Below are 22,757 nucleotides of genomic sequence, written 5' to 3' on the forward strand. Positions count from 1 at the left end.
ATTTAAGTTGCTTGTATATTTTTTAATGTATTGAATGTTTGCCCTTCAACCAATTTCTGACCATTTTCTGATAAAATAAATATGTACCTTTAAGACATATCTGTATAAATAATATCAACTGTGAAATATAAGCCTAGAGTATGGAAGTCTAATTTGCCAGACTAGCTGTGCCAGGTTTTGATGTTGCTCGCAGAATTCATCACGTGGACTAAAATGATAATTTTATATTAACCTTTTTACCAAAACAGACACAAGAGGGAAATCAATTTACAACTGATAAATATGGGGTATTCGGTTGGTACTAGGATAACTTACTTATACAGTAATGTCCTGTTCAAATGTAAGAGGCAAACACTTCCAGGAACTACACTGTAGGGCTTAATAAGTTGGTCTAGAAAATGTAGTGAATTTTGGCCCCAATCCTGTAACCCCTTTGAGGTGGGCAAAGTCCTGTACCTGTAACAAGACCACATAGATCAAGATACAGAATGAGGGTCTTTTAGTTAACAGTTGCTTTTCATCTGTGTAGTGGCAGACCACCACCTTCAAAAGATTTTGTTTTGTAAGTAGCTCAAAGAAGTGTTTTGAGACAAAGCTTACTTCCTAACCATATTTTTGTTTTAGAATACTTCTGTGTATTCTAAAACAAACAATCTAACTCTGCTATGACATGTTGACACCGCACTGGGTTTTTATCGTCAGTGTATTTTTGTAACCATTTCTAACAGAAGGGCTGATTACATCACATTTTAAATACAGAAGCAGCTAAAAATAATTCAGATAAATTAGGATGAAATGTAGTGCCTAAAAAACCTCCCAACATATCTAATTTTCAGAAGCTACAGAAGAGGGAAAAAGACGACTGCAGTAATGCCTATTATCAATTTCTTGAGGGAAATATCACAATTCCATTTAAATGGACAGTTATGGAAGTTTTCATAAATGACGAGGTAAGTAGTGTATGTTACTGGAAGCTCATGTTCTGTATAATTACACAAAAGACTGTACAGATCTTTATTCTTTGCATGTGTGCACTGCCTTAGTCCATCATAAAAAGGTAAAATTTGCTATCTTATGAGCTATTTCATCTTAGGAAATGCCCCCTCGCTTCATTTTTTGTTAGTGAAAATGGAAGCGAGGCATAATTTAATACATCTTGTTCTTGCTTTCCAATAACAATACAAAAATGTTAAATTCTTACAAACTAGATGTACATTTCCATGGTAATAATGCAAGTTAGTGTGAATTTTTAACAATGCCTTTTTCCTTTCCTTTTCTTTTTTTTCTTTTCTTTTTTTTTTTAAGAGAATCATGTTAGGGTTCAAAAAGAAAAAGAAAAGGAAAAAAAAGGAATCTGCAGTTTGGCAGGCGTGTTGGAGAGTTGTTCTATACCAAAGTATGTTGGATCAGAGGAGATCAGTATCCTGAATTCTGTAATAGAGGAAATATATAACAAAGGTATTTTATTTTTATCCAGTTACCAGTGCTGTGTGTCTCAGTGTGGAAAGCCTTCCTCATACACACACAGTAACAGTACTGAAGCAGATAGAGTAAAAGAAAGATGTATAAATGAGGCTTTTGTTACACTGACAGCAGCCCTCCTGCTGCCTTTTTTTATGAGGGTGGGGGAGAGAGAAATGACATTTAATGAGCCAGTGTAGTAGTTTTGAAAACTTTTTAACAGAAATTTAATATTTGGTCAAAATACCATTGAATACTGCTATCATGTGATTACAATCATCACTGTAGGGATGATGGTGAATAATGTCATAAATGTCTTAGAAAGTCAACAGCTCATATATTCATAAAGTGAGCTGGACAAAGCATATGCATATAAGTCTTGTTGAATTCCATTAGCAATCCTAGCTACAGTCTTATTCGCTGGGTTTTCCTCTTGATTATGGAAATAAGTCACAAATGCTATAAAACGCCTAAGCCTAAGAGCAATATTACTTTAACAATGTACTACAAAACATGGAGACCATTTCTGCTGTTATGTTTTTTGAAGTGGCACTGCTCCATTACGATACTAATGAGGATCCCACAGGGGAAACCTGTAAAGGGCCAAATCGCAAGGATGGAGCAAAGCTGGCATAAAAGGACTTAGTACTCAATTTTAAAATATTGCAGGGCTGAACAGAATCTACAATCCCTTGCAGGCAGGATGCCTGAAGAGCTGGGTAAAACTCCTGCTACCATAAATGGGGAGGAGACACAAATGTGGCCCGTTGCTCCCCTTGCATGGGGTTTTGGCTCAGCTGATCCACAAATGAACAGATCAATTGGGCAGATCCAGGCCAGGCCACCCCAAAATCACTCTTGCTCTGCAGCTAGCTGCAGAGACTCTCTTGAGATCTTCTCCAGGGAACAATCTCCACCTGGTCTGGGGTCTCCTCTGCAAATGGCCCCACGTACAACTGATCGGCAGGTTTTGGCCCTTCCGCAGGTGCACAGTGTGGCTGCAGTAGCTTATAAATGAATGGTTTATTTAAAATTATTTAAAATGAAAACTGATGTTTAAAAGGAAGTGTAAAAGGGTTAAATATACTTTGTATACACACATGCAATATTCAGTACCTTAAAGGCTCTTTACGGCTACAGCTTATAACAGACATACACAATAGATGGCTGGTTTCAGACTTAAAATATATTGAAGGAAAATTAAAGTAATTCAGCAGCCTTTTTGCTAGTGAAATATTTGGATGGAATGTTTTGAGGTATACTAGACAAGCCACCCCACCCCATAATACTCTGCAAAAGCCTTGCTCTCTTTATTATCAAGACTATCAGTCGCAGCTGCCCCCATCCACACCAAATAATTAAACTACACCAGATTGCCTGCTTGGCAGTAGTTGAGTGATATCATGCAAAATGCTTTATTTCTGTTTGCATGAACTTTTTGACAGAGAAGAACAATAATTTCCAAACTGTTTAAATTAGTGTCTCATGCACCAAGAGCTATGTCACATTTTCATAAAGCATTGTTGCTTTTTTAGAAACTTTACAGACAGTATCAACTCTACTTTTAAAAACCTCACTGAACACATCATTAAATAATTTGTTACAATACCTATTCTTTAAAAGTCAAAGGGCTTACTTTCAGGAAGTAATACTACAGTCAGACATCTGTTCTGCTACCTACTGTGTGATAAAACTCAGATTTCAAAGGCAACTCTATTAATCTCATTTGGAGAGTTTTCTTAAAGAAAAAAAAAAAAAGCTTTTTAGAAGCACAAGCCTCTTGAGATGAATAAGACTCCTTCCAGGTGCAGAAGCTTATAACACAAGTTCAATAAGTCACTTTCATAATGAAAAGAACCTCCATGTTCTGCACTATTAAGTAGCCTAAAGAGGCTTTTAGTTACTACTTTATCTGATGCAACAATAGCTGATTTAAGGAAAAGATTATCTGTTTCTACTTGATAGGAGCACTGTAACAAAACAGATGCTGCTCCAAACAAGATTTTAGGGACATTTCTGAAGCTGTAGTTGTTAGACACAAAAATAGTCTCTCCTCCTCCCCCATTAACTCTGTAAAGTTAAGGCCGAGTAACTTTAAAAGTAGATAACCAATTCAATGATGTTGCCAGAAGGTGCACACACATACTACTTCCATGCCACAGGACTAAATCTTAGGAACCCATGTTAATGAGTCAAGTGAAAGATGTGAATTCTACAGAATCTTAAATAACTTTTCTCTGAACAGAATTAAAGTTTAGGAACCTTTATGATGGACTAGAGAAAGGATCAAGAGATTATCAAGGACACAGTGAGAGGTTTGAGAAATCCATCTAGCCAGGCTAATCCAACGTTAAACACAGTCTGAACTAACTAGAAGAACTGATTTCAAAATCTTTAAGTGCATCAGCCTTCTCACTCTCTCCCTTTATCCTTCGTCTCAGTTAAACTAGCTAATGAAATTCACACCAAATTTTGTAGATTTTACTAGATTTGTAATTTAGTTCATTTTAAATCCAGGATAAGAGGAAGACTAGGAAATTAACACTTCAGTCAGAATGGGAGATCTTCTTGATATTCAGGAACCTGAGACTTGTCCTGCATGGAGGGAAGAAGCAACAGAGATGAGGAATCTGAGAGACCCGAAAGGTTTCAATACAAGAGCAAGGTTAGGATGCCTGTCTCTATTCTGTTCAACACATACACAGGCCTTTCTATTAACGTAAGATAGCTTAACCCTGACCCAGCTTTCGGTGAAGAGGTTGCATTCACTAAGCTCAGTATACTTACAGGAAGTGCCTTTGTGTGCTCCGTATAAAAGCCTGCTGCCTGACCCCCAGAGTTCTACACAGCACACTTATTTCTGAGCTACAAAACACTTTCCCATTAGAAATTAAAATTTTGTTCAAAACACACTGAACGTCAGTGGGACTTGTGCTAAATCACTTCAGCTCTACTGAAAATCCCACACATTGTCTTGTGAATTTTAGATGGATATTTCTAATATTTAATGAATTTGCAGTATCTTTCAGTCATCAACTGAAAGACAAAAAATTTGAATTACTCTTCATATTTGACAATAGTCAAATGCTACCAATGCTATTGGAAAAACAGCTTAACTTTTAAAAAGCATTAAATAGATTCTATTTGTAAAGATAAACAACTTTGATAGTGCATTACAGTAACAGTACAGGCAGTAAGAGTGTGCACATATTTCAGGGGGAAAGAATTAATCACCAATACATTGTTAACTTGTCTCATTTTCCAGTTTTAGTATCTCATTTTGACCAGCTGCTGTAAGGTGAGATAACAGTCTTTTGTAGGCTTCTCTGTTAAAAACAAAAGCATATAATATGTCAGTTAAACAATTTCATAGGACTTAAGAGTAAAAAAATGCACAGTTTTCATGCAAGCTTTTCACGTAAAGTAAGGTAAGACCAGAACTTTTTCCTTCCTCACTTCTGCAATTGCTTGGCTTACTATGAATTTTTAGCAAAGTTTGGCTGAGGGGCAAACAAGGATCGAATGGCACATAAGAGCGGCCATACTGGGTCAGACCAATGGTCCATGTAGCCCAGTATCCTGTCTTCCGACAGTGGCCAATGCCAGGTGCTTCAGAGGGAATGAACACAACAGATAATCAAGTGATTAATCATCCCCTGTTGCCCATTCCTAGCAAACAGAGGCTAGGGACACCATCCCTGCCCATCCTGGCTAATAGCCATTGATGGACCTATCCTTCATTCAGTTATCTAGTTCTTTTTTGAACCCTGTTATAGTCTTCGCCTTCACAACATCCTCTGGCAAAGAGTTCCACAGGTTGACTGTGCGTTGTGTGAAGAAATACTTCCTTTAGTTTGTTTGGCACATAGTAAATGGAATATCTTCAAGATCTAAGTAAACTTTCCTCCTAAGCTAGACACATCTTTATTTTAAATTGTGTATTTACTTGTCTAGCTGAGGCTCAAAACGAGAATCATGTAGAGAGCTCACTATGTTACCACATATTTAATTTTTGTCTAGTATATTGGATATGTAGTTCATGGAGTGGTGGTTCCAAAATGGCACACTATGACAGGCTGCTAGAATGGGCTTAGAAAGAAGGTTAAAGATATCACCATATCATTAGTTTATTATCCACTAAGACCTTTATGTAAAGAACAGATTTCTATATTTTTCTTCACAAAATATCCTTCTCAATCATTTCAATTCTACAAATACGGTTTAACATGAAAATCACAGCAAATATATGCAACCGAACATTTCATAGTGTCATTACCAGTGGAATTTCTTGGCTTTGTTTCTGATTTACATGGGATCTGAACTTCAACAAATGTAAGCATACATAGAATAATACGTAATTATGTACATAGATATTTATGCTTAGAGGATCTAGATTTGAGAAAGAGAGCTTTTTACTAGGATGACTGTATTTTCATTGTTCATGGATAAGGCTACGATTATTATCCGTGACTTCCAGTGACCTCTGTGACATTGGGGGCCCCCTCAGCTGACCACCCACCCTGTAGGGTAAAAAACTGCTATCTGACTGAATGTGCTACTTAGAGGGTACTGAGCCTGCTCACATGAACTAAGCATGCTCATAACATCTGCTGAAGCCAGCAGTAGGGGACTCCTGCAGCAGCCCAGCTTCCGGGGGGTGGCCGCCGGTGCCAGCGGGGACCCTGAACTCCCCAGCTGCCAGCGGTGGCAGGGGCCTCCCTGCAGCTGCTCAGCCACCATGAGCAGCCAGTTTCCGCCCCCCACCCTGGCCACAGGCAGAGGGATCCTGGAGCTGCTCAGCAGCTGCAGGCAGGGAGACCCTGCAGCACCCAGGGGCAGGGTGCTGGACCCTCCTCCCTCCCCAGTTTGTCAGGAATGTTCTTAGTAAAAATCAGGGACACGTCACGGCTTCCGTGATTTTTTGTTTCTTGCCCGTGACCTGTCCCCGACTTTTACTAAAAATATCTATGACAAAATCAGAGCCTTATTCATGGATCACCTTAAAGGGGTGGACAGGGAAGCAGTTTATAAATAAAGTTTTTACACATTTATAGAGAAAACATCGTGGAAAACATTAACACCAGATCTTAGAGTATGTATTATGAGGTTATTACTAAAGAAAACTTGACTGTTTGGTAATCACCTAGTATATTCTTGGGGAAGTTCAAACAAACTGTCTTTTTACGCTCTGTTAGCAAATGGATGAGCTTTGCTTTATTGACAGTATAAAAAAATGTTATATAAAAGTGTCTACAGACTACATGATCAAAAGGAAACATTCAGGGAATTTGAAAACCCTCCTATGACTAGCGGAATAGCAGTCTAACACAGCATGTACTTATTTAAAATAGAAGCGACTATTTTTTTGTGGCGGGCTATAAAAGGAGAGAAACTTAATAAAAATCATGCCATGTTTTATTTTACATTTAACTCCTTTCATTTGTACTGTCTGCTGAAAATGAAACTTGTACCATGGTCAATGATTGAAAAATATGCTTATTCACTTTACATATATTATGGGTTGGCGTTTGTATGACTATATAAAATACAAAAGGAATATAATATTTATAGCCCCAGTCCTGCAGAGTTACACACTTATTTAACTTCACACATTGTGGGTAAAATCCAGACCCCACTGAAATCAATGGCAAAACTTGCAAAGGAGCCTAGATTCATTCACCCTTTCAGTAGCCCTGGTCCCCCTCAGCAAGGAACTTAAGCAACAACATAACTTTAAGCACTTCTAGAGCCTAAAACTCCATCTACACTACAGCACTTGCAGCTGTGTCACTGTAACGCTTGTGGTGGAGATGTTCTCCTGTCAGCTTAATAACTCCTGCCTCCACGAGAGGTGGTAACTATGTTGGCGGGAGAAGCTCTCCCAGGCTTCTCCCACCGACATAGCGTTGTCCACAACTGCGCTTAGGTCAGTATAACTTACACCACTCAGGGGTGTGGATTATTACACAGTCATATGCCAGCTGAACAGGAAACATCAATTTACATATTTGATCCTTAGCTAGATCCAAAAGCAATAAATGTGAGAATAATTGCAACCTAAGAGAGTTAATATTCTACATGGTTACACACTGTACTCATGTTGGACCAAACATTACACGTTTAATGTGCATATTACTCAATTAAAAAAACTGACATTAAGTACATTTCGTATTTTTCCTCCATCCTTCTCCCTTCAGTATCAAGGGAATGAAAAGGAACACATTACCTTATTACAGAAAAGTACTGCTACCCCATTATGTTATTCTTACTTTAGTGGGAAAAACAAAAAACCTGAATACCAATCTCTTACTAGTGCTTAGGACCACAGCATGCATTCTATTTTCTTGACTTATAAAAGTGAGACAAATTATACTTTTATGCATGATAAGATGGAATCGTTCCTCCCCATTTAGAATCCTCTAAGTGAGCATCTTCCTTAATATATGTATCCTGCATGACTGTATCCACTCTACAAGCCTGATTTCCTGACCCTTTCTCTCATGCTCCACTGGGAAATCATACATTACCAGTGAATTTCTGGTTCATTATAAAGTATATTTTGGTATCATCTTTTTGTTTTAATTTTAGTATTTTCAGTTTATATTATGTAAAATTAAAATGACTCAGAGGATTTTTTGAAGGATCTGAAATCACCAGCTTTGATTTTATTTTTTTGTTTTAAACTCTGTATAAAAAACCTTAAAATTAATCCATGGATATTTCTTATGCCAAGCCTGAATCAGATATTTACACTAAAATTGCAGTATTAAGCCTTAAAAATAGGGACTTATAGCACAATCAAACTAAGGAACTAAATAGATTGTAAGCTCCTTGGAGCAGGGACTGACTTCCTATTTTGTGTTTGTATCGCATGTAGCATAAAGAGGTCCTGGTCCATGAGTGTGCTCCTAAGTGCTAATGTAATATAAATAACCATTATTTATTTATATGGAAGCCAGCAGGCTCTGCATTAAATTCCTGTGTTTTTGCAAGCCTGGTGTCAAAACATCTGAGAAAGCATTTCACAATTCTAAGTCATCTGTATGTGCTAAAGTTCTAAAAAAAGTTAAATTTCTGGCTGAATATACTTACACATCAGTTACATGAAATCTATGCTGCAGTCTAAAAGTTGCCATCCGTCACAAGAATACACCTCTGTTGTTCACTGACAAAAAGCAATAATAATACAAAGTGTACCTTTGTGCAATGTTTCTGCCTAGCCCTTGTTTGTGCTCTGAATCCTTCAGGGACTGTGTGATTGTTGGAATCAGACTGATAACGAGGTGCTGATCCAAGACTGCCACTACTTCCAGGATGCTGTAAATCTGATGATCATATACTGTGGTATAGTCCTGGATAAACTGCCTGAAGGAGAAACAGGGGCACTTAATGCAAGGTCAAAACTAGATATAGAGAATGTGCAAAGGAACAACCACCAAAAGAGTCTGATCAGCAGAACCATCTTGAATGCATGGAAGTTTTCATTTTATACAAAAGACTTTAGGGGCTGCATTTTCAAAGGCTAATGCTACAGGATCAACATGTACACCTACAAATTTTTACCAGTGAAACTTGAAGCCCTGAGATCCTGCCAGCTGCTCCATGTGGGCTGACCTCTTCGACCAGGGCACTCTGCCCTGAAGCAGGGTCTCCTTGCATGGAGGAGCTTGCAGGATGAGAGCTTAATTATATATAATAGACAAAGTGGTGAGGTGAGGGTATGCAAAATTGGACATAAAATGCCCCCTGAAAAGGTTGAATTTTTTAGCATGTGGGCAGACTGGTGTTCCGGCAAAGAGTCCTACTGATTTCAATGGGGCTGTCCACACAGCTGTTGGCCTGCACACTACACAATACAGGATCAGGGTCTATGTTTGCAAAATTTCTTTGGGCACTGGGCTCATGCAGTTTGTTCACTGTATGTACATGGGGAATGGGATTCATAGGCAATACAATCCTGTCAAGTTTTGTAAAAAGCTCAATTTTCACAGTGAAAAATCTTCATGTAACAAATTGGGAATTTCAGTAATAAAAAATGTAAAAGCAAAAAAACAGTCAGATGTGCCTTTCAATTTCGGCAATTTGGCTTCTGACATCATGCTTCACCATTTGCACAAGGAGTTTCTCCCATTATGGTTGCAATACATCCCTCTGTTGTTTGTCTTTCAAAACAATATGGAATCCACAGGAAAATTTTTATTTTTTTCTTTCACTTTTTAGCCAACCAGTATTTTAAATCACTGCCAAGAATGCAATAATTTAAGTATCATAAACAAGTAACAGTGCATTAGGTTAGGGATAATTAGTTATGTAAAAAAACATGTTTGCTGTCAAATGCTTTGCAATAGCTGCACTGCCAGTTGGCATATTTTCTGGTTACCTAAACACAGAAGTCAGTTGGGTGGCAGGTTCTCCTCCCGACCCTGCTTGGCAGTCTTCTACCATGTACTGCAGAATCTCACTAGATAGTTTTTTAACTGTTTAAGAAAAATCACAAGATTCACAGGTTAGGTTGGCTACAAAGAACAGAATGAATCATAGACTTATTCAGTAGAAAAGGGGTTTCTCCACCTTTTCCTTTCTGAGGCCCCTCCAACATGCTATAAAAACTCCATGGCCCACCTGTACCATCACAACGTTTTTTCTCTGTATAAAAGCATTAAGGGGTCGGAAGCAGGGCAGTTGCCCGGGGGCCCACGCCACAAGGGGCACCGTGAAACTAAGTTGCTCAGGCTTCAGCCCTAGGTGCTGGAGCTCAGTCCTGCCTGGTGGGGCTTCAGCTTTCTGCCCTGGCCCTAGTGAGTCTTAACACCAGCCATGTTTGGCAGATCCCCTGAAACCAGCTCGTGGCCCGTGGTTGAGACCCCCTGCAATAGAACTCTTACCGCCCCACTGTCAGGATTGAAATACATAGATTTTAAGCACCATCTTTTTAAAAAGGGGAAAATTTAGATTTTAAGCATTATCCCCTAAAGACGTACACGCTCCATGGAAATGGAGGTATATATTTCAGTTTGGGTTTTGTTTGTATTCTTTAGATCATTCCCACTCTGAATGAGAAGGAAGCAGTCAGGCCATTCTAGCCTGCTCAAAATTAAGAACAGGAACTATCACCAACAGTACTACTGTTTTCTTTCTCTCTTTTTTTAAAGTATGGAATATATTTATCCTTCCTTCCACCCCAATTTATTTGGAATAATACTCATTTGCAATGATAATTTCCTTCTTTTATAAATTTGGAGCTGTATTCAACCCTGGGTTATGTTGGGTTCCTGGTCTTGGCAGAAAGTCAGCCTACAGAGGGTCATGGCAGTAAAAGTCTTAGCCAGCTCATGCTTCAAGAAGGGGGCTAACGCAGCTGCAAAGTGGATGGTACTGGCTGGGACATATGTGGCTGTTGGAGGATACACAGATTCAAGTGCATCTCGAACATATTCTGCCCTTGAAACTTCTGTGGGTCACAGTTAAAAGATGAGTAGACAGAACCCTAGGAAAAGGCAGAGGTGAAAGCTTCCACTGGCAGAGGGAAGTGGAAATCGCACCCCTATGTCGACTACCCACACAGTGGGAGGATGACTTGAGTTCTTTATTTTTATTGGTGGGTTGTGCAATCACAATCAAACTCAGAACTGTACCAAGTTAATGTTCATAATTATTCTCAATATTGTGATGTCTTTGCAAATCAGTGCACTACTTCAGCCTTTGCCTCAGATATCTTGGAGGGAGAAGTCTCAGATCAGGTAAAGAACAGGCAATAGGAATGCACATTTCCCCATATCATCCTGCCACTGTGCCTCAACCACTCTCTGCAGTGTAATAAACCTATCTACTTGGATGAAAAGTGCTCAGTACGTATAAAATATCACACATGTACAAGTGTATATTTAAAGTTAACAAGCATCTCACCTTGTGTTTCATTAACTAATACCATGCATTTCAAAACAGCAGGGAGAAGCAACACAATGTCACATACTTCAGTGCTCTTGGTTCTTTGAAATACTTGAAGGATGAAAGCCAGAACTGAGGCCAGGCGAGGAGGAGGGGAGTTACCTTTGAACTGGAGGTAATTTTCCCTGGAACAAAATAAAGCTCAGTCCATAACTTATTTTTTTCATTAAGCAATGGTACAACAAATAAAATATTACATCCTTTAAATAGAGTATTGCCGTATTTCTTCAAGAGGGCCATTAAGTAGATTTCTCTCATTATGTAGGATCAAGTAATGGCTTCTCTTTGTCTTAGTCGTAGCCCTGGTCTGCACTGCAGGGGGGATCGATCTAAGTTACGCAACTTCAGCTACGTTATTCACGTAGCTGAAGTCGACGTACTTAGATCTACTCACCACAGTGTCTTCACTACGGTGAGTCGACTGCTGCTGCTCCCCCGTCAACTCTGCCTACACCTCTTGTGGCGGTGGAGTACAGGAGTCAACGGGAGAGTACTCGGGGATCGATTTATCACGTCTAGATTAGACACGATAAATCAACCCCCGCTGGATCGATTGCTGTCCACCGATCCGGCAGGTAGTATAGACATACCCTTAGAAATTATTCACAATTAGGGTGACCAGATGTCCAAATTTTAAAGGGACAGTCCCGATATTCAGGGTTTTGTCTTATATAGGTGCCTATTACCCCACACCCCATCCCAATTTTTCACACTTGCTATCTGGTCACCCTACTCACAATTCAGCAGAGCACCACCAAGTAGGGGCTTACAACTCACCTATTGTTGTGCTAACCCAGAAATGGCAGCTATCACAATTATGGTCAAATGCTCAAATATGTCTAATAAAAGCTGAATCCACAAAAAAAAAGGAGACAACTTTTGATTGCGCAAAACCCAATTATACACATGTAAATGGCTCCTTATAAGCAATGATACTCAAGGACATATCCTTAAATGCATAAGCTCTTTTCAAAGCCACACCATATTTGACCTTTTGCATTTATGCTCTGTGGGCAAACTTCTCCTTCTCAGATCCCTATTTGAGATCTCCACTCCAATTATCTGCTCTCCTTAAACAAACATACAGAACTCCCACTGTGTAAGTTGACTTTTTCCTTTGTTTCCAGGAAACATCCACCAGATTTCCAAGGACAAAATATCCGAAATAGCATGACCTTGAAAATAGGCCTCCAAAATATTTTAAGAACTCTTAGTCAATTATTTTATTTCTTACATGCTTTCCGGTTGACTAAAACCCTAAGAACTTTAACTATTCACAGTCCATATGGTTTGAAATTATATTAACACTAATATATAACTATAATTAACACTAACTGGATACTACTTCATCTTTGCCAACGTTATATTGTAAAGGGACAGACAACCTCCACCTCTGCTCAGCCAGAATAAATACAGCAGGCTCAAATATAAAACTGGTCACAAAGACGAACGGTAACTGACACCGTAGGGCAGAAATGAATTTTGACATCAAGCACATTTTAAGTATTCCAACTTGATGACTTCAGTTGTTGTTTTTCACCAAGAGGATGCAAGAATCTGAGCCATAGTTAGTCAGAAATTAGGAATGAGTTTATTGAAATATAAAGACAACCCTTGGATTTTATGAGCTCAAGAGAAAATATATGTAGTACAATAACATAACATTGTATTTACTCATCAGGTAGTACAATCCCTTATGGAGCATGCAAAATAACTTTCCAGATATCTAGCACTAGGTTAAAAAAAAAAAATAAATATTGCCCATGAAGAATAAGGCCTGGTCTACATTAGAAACTTAAATTGATATAGCCACGTCTCTCAGGGGTACAAAAAATCTACACCTGAGAGATGCAGCTATATCAACATAACTGCCAGTATAGACAGCACTAGAATTCTTCCCTTGACTTAGCTGCCGCATCTTGGGGAGGTGGAGTAACTGCGCTGATGGGAGAAACCCTCCTGTCAGTAGAGGCAGTGTCTGCTGAAATGGTTTATATGTAGACAAGCCCTTAGTCTACCTTGCCCCAGCTCTTCCCTGCCTTATCTCAAGTGAGAGCTGGTCAGGAATTTTTCAATGAAATGGATTACATCACGAAATGCTGATTCCTTGAAACCGGAACTTTTAGCGGGAACCTATCAATTTTGACAAAACGTTTATTGGGAATGTTTCTCAGGTGGAGGATGGAATTTCTGGTCAAAACCAGAAACAGACGTTCCACCACAGAATAACCAATAGCCCAATGGTTAGAGAACTCAGGAATGCAGGAGACCCAGCTTCATGTAACTGCTCTGCCTGATTCAGAACTTGGACTTACACTTGGTTCTCCCACATCCCAGGTAAGTGCCCTAACCACCAGGCTATTGGGCATTCTGGGGTGGATGGTGGGGGTCTTTCTCTGTTTTTTCACCAAAAATAAAAAATTGAGATCTCCCCGTTTTGGAACAGGAAAAATTTTGAAATCTCAAAAATGTTAATAGGCCTGGAAAACTGTTTCCCATCCCACTCTACTCCCAGTCTCCATTCTCCCTGGCTCCTTGCCCAACCAGTCCCAGACGTTCCCTGGGTCTTCATCTGATCTCAATCCCTCAACCCACTGGCTCCCAGTCCCCATCTCCCCTACCTGCCTCCCAGTTTCTTTGTCCAGCAAGCTCCAGTCTTTCATACCCCAACCGCATTATTCCAGTTTCCCCTCTCCTACCATCCTTCTTTTCCTCTCTGCCACCAAGGTTCCTTGTTTCAATCTATTCCCTATGCCTCCCAGTCTGGCTCTTGTCCTCTCTGCTTTAGAATCAACCAGCTTTTTCCTTCATGCTGTCTGAGCCAGTGGGAAGGTACTGAGAACACAAGAGAGACAGGATCTCTGTTTCAAGTTCCAGTGTCCATAAGTAGCCCCGAGCAGCAATCGCAAGAAAAGTCATTCTCTCAGCCCCAGGATGGATGGAATCTTTGGGGAATTTAGCTGTGAAGCTCTAGCAAGTTTCTACTGAGCATGTGTGAACTGTGATTTTCCAATGGCTTATAATTTAGCCAAATTTGGGGGGATTGTTCCTGACAAAAAAGCCACCCTAGTGCCAAAGTTCAAGTCCCTGCTCCAAAGTATAGAGGCATTAGAGCATCTCAAAGAAAAGGTCACCAGAATTTTTTAAAATGGGCAAGCCAATGTATTTTTCCCTAGCCTCATTCTCGGGTTTGTCTGAAATTTTCCAGATATATTCAGTCTGCAGCAAAAACCCAACATGTAAAATTTCAGACCAAACAGTTAAAATTTGGCAAATTTACAAGCAACTGAAAACAGGGTCTTATAATGGGAAGTGTCAAGCAACCTTAATAACAGACAATGCTAGTAGACCCATGTATAATAATAGATGATACCACCACCACCTTCACTAAACACTTATAAAGTGCTTTCCATGGGTAGATCTCAAAGCACTTTACAGAGGTGGGTGGAAATATTATGCCAACATTACCTATTAAGTAACTGAGGCACTGAGTGGTAAAGTGATTTGCCCACAGTCAGAGTCAACAGCAGTGCTCTAAATAGACCCTGATCTTCTGCCTCCCAGTCCAGTGCCCCATCAATGAGCCAGACTACCTCTGATATTATCTGTCACATTATTAGAGGTTACAGTACAGTATCTAGTTTCTCAAGGATTTGATTGAGGGACGTAGGCAGTAAGTTTATTTGGTGTTTGGGGAAGAGTACTTTAAAATAGTTTTGTGGTGTTTTAATTGTTAAATTCAAGCTGCTGCACATGTGTCCAGAGGCTAAGGGTAAATTTAAAATGAATAATGGCCCCAGTGCAGGACATTTGTCTTCTCTTCTGTTCTTTATCGTGTCTGCTCCCAGTCCACAAGGACCAGGATCTCTGATGAACTATTCAACGGAGTCCTGAACCGAGGGTCATTTCAGAGTCTCTATTCTCCCTGCTGTTTTCCAGCCTGCACATTCAGGAAGTAATAGACCAAAAATAAAAATATTTGCACTGCTTTATCTTTTTCCCCACTTCAACCTCATTTAAAAGAAAACTGAAATAAACCAATATAATAAAGTATTTGACACGAGAACTCTTTTCACACAGAAGTCACTAAAAATGTAAATCCCGTAGACATTCATTCATCTTAAAAAAAAAAGACATGCCACCTGAAAAGTATGCTCTTAGCTGATCTGTATAATCTGTGTTCTCATTACAGTTATCCTCATTCCCCCCACCATCAACCACCCTCTGATGTTTGCTACAGCCAACTATTGCATCTTGACTTAATTTAGATTAAAAGCTCTTTGCAGCAGGGACTGTCTCTTATGTGTTTGTACAACACGCAGCACATGGGGCCCAGATCCAGACTGAAGGCTGTATGCACTACTCCAATATAAACAATAATAATAATAAATAGTACCCTTGTCCCCCCCATGGATTATTTGGGAAGAAGTCAAGTCTAGGTGTCTACAAACTGGTTTTCTCCTTCTCCAGGCCTTACTTTATGACATGTGCAGTGGTCTTTCGCAGATGTAAGGTCTGTGGGATGGTAATAGAATTGCACAATGCCAGCAGCATGGGATGCTGTCCAATTCCTGGAGAAGATGGTGAAGGAGGGAGAAAGCGCCCAAAATACTGCTGAATAACGCTTCCTAGAAGTTGGTTCAAATAGGCACCTTGAGTTTGGGACTGACAGCATATAAAGGACAAGCCCTGTGGAAAGTAAAAAAATTGAACAAGTATAAATATAAACAAGCATCCAACATCCCCCTTCTAACTGTAACAGCTTCTGAGGCCTAAAGCTGTGTGTGAGCTATTCCTGCATGCAGAATGGTAACTGTGGCTCACACGTTCACTTCATAACTACGGAATCTCATTGTTTTGTAAAGCACATTGTGATACTGGAGTATGAAAGGCACCAATCCAAGTTAAATATTGTTCCTATTAATGACATAATAGAAAAAGTACTTATTAGAATAAAGATCTGATAGGAGAGTGCTGGGGCATGACATGAAACAAGTTTGTTTGAGTTAGACACCCAGCTATACTGGATTTTTGGGTAGGGGGGTTGCACCAGTTTAACGCAACACTTGCTTCAGTGCAACTTATCCTGGATACATCACACCTTTCCGCTTTGCACTGGTACAGGCTATCTTTTGGTGTACCTACAATGATTTAATTACACTGGTTCAGGTACCCCTAATCTGGACAAGTCCTTAGAAGTGAAAACCAACAGTGGAGAGAAGGAAACATCAATAGAATACCAATCCTGAGAGAGGCCTCTGGTCACTGCTGTAATGGTGAGTTTATATTTGCTGCAGGATAGCCAAAGTTCTGTTTTCCTACAATTTTGATTTTCCTTGTGAGACAATCCTTCAGGATAGGATTATAACAAGGACTGCGCTGTCACATCTTCCCATAATGCTTCTACAGCAACCAAGTGTAAATGACACCATCCTAGCTGGTGATGCATTCTACACAAGGAAGGAACTGGTCATTTTCTCCTACTGGGGGCATTCAGGTTGATGAAATAGGGCTGCAAAGGTGTTTTTCCTTATCTGTTGTTCTACCCAAGTGATCATGCTGATTCTATAACAGTTTTATACAAGGTGTACCTGTATCTTATAGCAACTCAAGGAGATGCAGACTGAAACTGACCAGGATCACATCAATTTCACATTGTCCTGGCAATAAGTTAGCTATAAATTTGACTGCTAAAATTATATCATCAGCAGAGGCATATGTGGGAATGAAGAAAATATTGTATACAACCCAAATTTATATAGGTGTAGAGCCAAATTCACAGCAGCAGTGACCTGGTCCATAGTCTTGATGAGTTTTAATATTTTTCAGCTTCCAAAATCTGTTCTATGTTATTTTTGGCACACCATATTCTTCAAATATGATTTTATATTCTAAATTTTGCAGACAGCTGGTCACAGATAGTAAAAACTGAAAAATGTTGAAATTTCAAAGTTGTTTTTATTTCAAAGAGTTTCACTTATTTTTTTAAAATTGAGTTTAAACAAAACTTATTGAAATATTATTTACCAAAACCTAAGACAAAAAAATGGTAGATGATGTCTTGATTATTATTTTTTAATACAAAAAATGAAAAATTTCAATGTAACAACTTTTGGTGAAAATGTTTAATTTTTGAAAAAGGCCATTTCTTTTCCAAAGAAAAATTAGACTAGCTCTAATTTTGGATGTAAAATACACACACACAAATTAAAAGCAGAAAAAAGAAATTAAGAGTCATTCCAGTGGCAACTATCAGAATAAAGTTAGCTCCCTAAAGGAGCTCATGATTGTGGTGTCAAGAGACTATGCAATAATTAATTATTGCTTCTTTTCTTGCTGCCTCTTTCCTAGTGGTGGTTTATTTTACAGAGTAAGGTGAAAAATCATTAGAGATATGTAAAACAAATTGTAGCAATGTAGAGCCTGATTGTTTTTGGTTACAACATTACCAACTCAAAAAAGCAAAATCCATTGTAAAACACAGTGAATAAACTAGGCAGCAAATGTCTGGCCAATGAGTGAGCTGAATAATGTCTTTAGTTAAATTAATGTATACATGTAGCTGTGGAAAAAAAAAATCCCCTACCTGTATAATAGGTTTCTGTGAGAGTAGGTCCATCCCAATAGGTCCTCCTCCCTTCACTGGTGACTGACAGGAAGAAGGATGAGTCAGAGGGGAAAAAAAGAAGCCCTATTCCTGTCACAAAGTGTCATAATGGAGAGTTCACTCAGAAACCAGAAAAAGAAACTTCCTTGGAATTCACACACTAATATGTTGATCAAACAAGTTGGGAGGCTTCTTGACATTTTCTGGAATTGAGAGTTATTTTTCTGGAGAACAGATGTTTTGGTTCCATTGTCAGGGAAGAGAGAAATCCAGAAACTCAAGAACCAAGGAGCTTAAGGACCTGTCTGACAGACACATGTTGCCTGAGGATAACCCAGACACCACTGAAAGAATGTTTTAAGTGTGTCTTATGCGAAATACATGCAGGTTGTTATTGAAACTTATTTATTATGGTCTTGTATCTTGTATCTTCTGATGAGATGGTGCACTAGATGTACATGGAAGATTGCTTCTTGTGTCACAGCTGTTAATAAGACTTAAGGGATTCCATATTGAATTTCCTTTATTCCAAAAACTAGCACAGCTACCTGCAATCTAAGACTACTCTCAAGTCTCCTGAATGCTTCAACACTAGAAACAGGAGAGAAAAGACATTCATCTAGCTGAGCTGAGGGACAGGAAGAAGACCACATAACTTGGGAGTATAGGATACACTTGTTTACAGCTTCTCCTTTCCACAGGTTAAAGAAATAATATTATTAACAACAACAACAACATTATTATTAAAGGATTAGAGCTTGAGAGAAACAAGGCAAATTCTCAGAGCCAGGTGAAAAGACAGAAATAATCCACTTGGCTGATAGTGTGTTTTCTTATTCTTAGGAAATGGGTAATTCTGCTCCTAAAAGTAGCCATCCTAACAAAGACCATACCAAAAAGCGTGCCTTCACTGAATAACTGGGACAGAAGTGATTGATTGTTCTGAAATACAGACACATACTCCACTGGCTAAAAATTTAACAAAAAAGTTGACAAAGTTGAAGTAGCATCCCTGATTCTAGGTCATCAGTAGCCAAAATAATACGATTTAAGTTACTTTTCATTTTTCTTTAATTATTTTATAGAGCTATCTATCTTGACACCCAAACAAAAAACTCTGGTGACAAAAGATTTATTTAGAATTGTGCTGAAGCCTTTCATTCCTGAATCAAATACCTTTCTAAAGATGCTTCCATTTTCCTGTCTGATGGATCAGATAAAGCTACCTCTTCAAAAGACATATACGATTTTGTAGATCACCCAGTAATATGGGAGTCTATTTTTAGAAAGGCCCCCAGACCATTCTTCTCCTTAGGGGAGGGTATTATATGCTTTTTGGCAGAGGAAATTTAGCACTTCATGGGTGATAAACTTCCCCCGCACGGGTCTTCTGTCTCACGGACCTTTATTCTAGATTGGAAATAGTGCGAAAACACCTTTCTTTTTGTGAGCATCAGGAAAAACACTTCTCTGTAGTAGCAGAATCCTCAGTCAAGTCTTGGGCACTGATCGCATTAGGTGGCTCATGTCCTCTTCTTTAAAGTGCCTCAGAGAAGAGTCATCAGACTCTGAAGAGGATGCTGAATAAATTTCCTCTGCCTCCTCAAACCTTCTGAGAGAGAAGCTTGGATTTCTTTTTTGCACACAAAGGCATGTCAGAATTGTTGTGCAACATAGGGCTCTTTGTTTGGTGACCAAGAGTACTTCTTGCTCTTATAGTGTTTAGAGAAGGCAAGATCTCCATGGAGGCCAAGATAGAGAGTTGATGCAGTAGCATCAGAGACTTTGGCTTCACTGAGGTATTTTGCCAGCTCCATATCCTAAGTGGCAAAGTGGATTGAGCAAAAGCTCTGTAAGGTGACTTGGAGAAATGTTCATGTCACCAGTGGCCAAGGAAGCAAATACAAGGAGGGGTACTATCTTCTTTTGGTAGATCCTGTCAGAAGTTAGCTGGGAACCTGCCCTCTCGTGTGAAGGAAAGGACGAACCTACATTGCTAGACTGCAGCTGCCTGCGTTTTGGACTGGAGGTTTGACCTCAGCCATTTCAGACACACAGACCTTCTTTATACAACAGATAGGCATTACAGAGAATGTGGATAAAGGCTGCCTTATTTTTCTCCACTTTTGCCATGTTTTTCAGGCATCTTCTGAAGAAAGAAAAAAAATAGTCTCCTGAGGAGAAGTGCATGCCAGCATCATCTCCTCACTTAAGCAGAGTGGCAATAGATTCCTGTGTGCACTAACAGCAGTGACTCTTTCTGTCAGGAAATGCTTCTTTCTTCTGATTCATCCATCTATCTGTCAATCACCTATGAAGAGAGAAGGACCTATTAGTAGGGACTGCTGGTGCTATTCACTGCAGAAACCCCAAGCTGTCTAATGACAACGTTTCATGTCAGTCCTGCTGATGGAATAAATCTATTCACCAGTTAATGTTGTACAGTGCCTATTAAACACATGCTATAATTCACAAAAATGCGGTACTGAACTTGTCCAGATCTTTCACACTACAGTACAGATGAGGGCTTTGAAGGCCTGCCCCTTGAGAGATGCTGAGCATGCTCAATTCCATTAAAGACAACAGGAGCTGCGCATGCATAGTGCCTTTCAGGATCAAGCTCTTACAACTTCTTTATTTAAATAGAAATAATACTGATAATTTGAACAGAGTACACTATAGGCCCCTATATATATAATACATATTCATTCCACATACACACATCATATTCTGTAAGACATTTATACCACTAAATTTGGAAATAATAGCTTTAGTGCACAAACACTTATCTTCATTACTGTTGGCAAATGTATACCAACACTCCTCCAAATCATTTTCTAAATCCATTTTATCAGCAATCAGAACGATTTTCAGATTCCCCGTAATAAATTTCAGCAATTCACTAATACATAAAATCAGATCACAACAATGTTTCCAAAGGAATAAAATGCCTAATGTTGGATGTTATATGCCTTGCCTCATCTCACAATTAAAAACAATTCCATAAAAACTTTAAAATGGCCATCCATTCATTTTTTTGGTGCCTCACCTTCTAATGTCTGACACTTAACCACTCTGCACACAACTTCGACAACAAATCCTATCAAATTCTTAACTACAGCATTTCCTAGGTCATCAGCTGTCTTAAGAACAGTCTGTACAATGGTAGAAGAAACAACCTCCCTTCAGCACCTCTTAAGACAAGAAAAAGTACCAGTTTAAAATTGTGAAGTGATGCCAGGGCCTCAGCAAGCCTGAGAAGGCTGGATCAATTATGGAACACTAAGAAATCTCCAGGAATTATCCTGAATGTAGTGGAGAATGGACCCTGGGTATCAGGAACCCCTCGAGATGTGTACATGTTACTTAGGGTTTTCTGAACCCAAACCTAGTGGTAACTATCTTTTCTTCCAGACAGTTTCAGGAAATAAATCAGTGTGAACATACCTCCTTCTCTGATGAACGATTGGCACAAACTTGAGAGCTTTTGCCCCCAAATCCCTTTTTATTGAGACCAAAGCACATATCTAAAACAACAACATTAGCTCACATTTATTTAAGCAGCTAACTAAAATTAAATAAAATAAATGCAGTAAATGTAATTAGACAAACCAACATAACACTCTATGGCCAATCTTAATGGAGTTCTTAATTTATGCACATGGCATTCAGACATATGCAATGGGCACCCTAGATATACCTGATATTTACTTTCATCTCTTTAAAACATATCTACAGTCTGGGGGTTTTAGCATAGTTAGAACATATCTCAGTGATGATAAGGAACTGCCCACAATAATACTTACCTGAGATACTAATAAACCACACCTATCCATGCTGTAGCCCTCAAAGTACTCATGACACAGAAAATCAAAAGAAAAAAAGGAGGAGGGGGGGAGAGAGAGAGAGGGAGAGAGAGAGAGGAGCTCTGCCATATTCCCTAAAAGATCTGGGCTTTGCCACTATAAGTTAGGGAAGTTCCAGAGTTAAGGACCCCTTAGGAAGAGAGCCAGGTCGCTAGCCCCCTTCTTTTTAAAATCAGGACCATGTTGCCTTGAATAATTTGCCAATTGCAACTGCAATAGTATCACATGGGGAGTGCGATGGTTTGGCAAATCTGTCTGCATACAAACTTCTGAACTCTGGTGGATTTTATGAAACGTATTTGGAAAAAGAACAGAAGTATTTGTGGCACCTTAGAGACTAACAAATTTATTTGAGCAGAAGCTTTTGTGGGCTACAGCCCACTTCATCGGATGCATAGAATGGAACATATAAGAAGATATATATACACACACATACAGAGAACATGAAAAGGTGGAAGTCGCCATACCAACTGTAAGAGGCTAATTAATTAAGATGAGCTATTATCAGCAGGACAAAAAAACTTTTGTAGTGATAATCAAGATGGCCCATTTAGACAGTTGACAAGAAGGTGTGAGGATTCTTAACATGGGGAAATAGATTCAATATGTGTAATGACCCAGCCACTCCCAGTCTCTATTCAAACCCAAGTTAATGGTATCTAGTTTGCATATTAATTCAAGCTCAGCAGTTTTTCTTTGGAGTCTGTTTTTGAAGTTTTTCTGTTGCAAAATTGCCACCTTTAAGTCTGTTACTGAGTGACCAGAGAGGTTGAAGTGTTCTCCTACCAGTTTTTGAATGTTATGATTCCTGACATCAGATGTGTGTCCATTTATTCTTTTGCGTAGAGACTATCTGGTTTGGCCAATGTGCATGG

At 39.1% G+C, this 22,757-nt stretch overlaps 2 protein-coding genes across 5 annotated transcripts in view; one reads left to right on the plus strand and one right to left on the minus strand.

The window, feature by feature from the left end:
* The window catches only part of KLHL32 (kelch like family member 32), a 219,236-nt gene extending 207,631 nt beyond the window's left edge, over positions 1-11,605 (plus strand). The window contains exons 12-15 of one of the 4 annotated variants that reach the window (XR_012158001.1): positions 837-950; positions 1,306-1,458; positions 3,979-4,126; positions 11,407-11,605. The gene's annotated coding sequence lies outside the window, so the exon portion shown is untranslated. Of the gene's footprint in view, positions 1-836; positions 951-1,305; positions 1,459-3,978; positions 4,437-11,406 lie in introns of those variants that run through there. The other 3 variants (XR_012158002.1, XR_013635557.1, XR_012158003.1) reach the window with 3 other exon arrangements.
* MMS22L (MMS22 like, DNA repair protein) overlaps positions 2,853-22,757 on the minus strand; it is a 151,275-nt gene continuing 131,370 nt past the window's right edge. Inside the window, 5 exon segments of the mRNA XM_073336800.2 lie at positions 2,853-4,787; positions 8,659-8,826; positions 9,842-9,938; positions 11,368-11,534; positions 15,887-16,098. Coding sequence (XP_073192901.2) covers positions 4,706-4,787; positions 8,659-8,826; positions 9,842-9,938; positions 11,368-11,534; positions 15,887-16,098 — 726 coding nt within the window. The 3' untranslated portion in view covers positions 2,853-4,705.

The sequence above is a fragment of the Lepidochelys kempii genome, chromosome 3, assembly GCF_965140285.1.
Source record: "Lepidochelys kempii isolate rLepKem1 chromosome 3, rLepKem1.hap1, whole genome shotgun sequence".
NCBI classification, from domain to species: Eukaryota; Metazoa; Chordata; order Testudines; family Cheloniidae; genus Lepidochelys; species Lepidochelys kempii.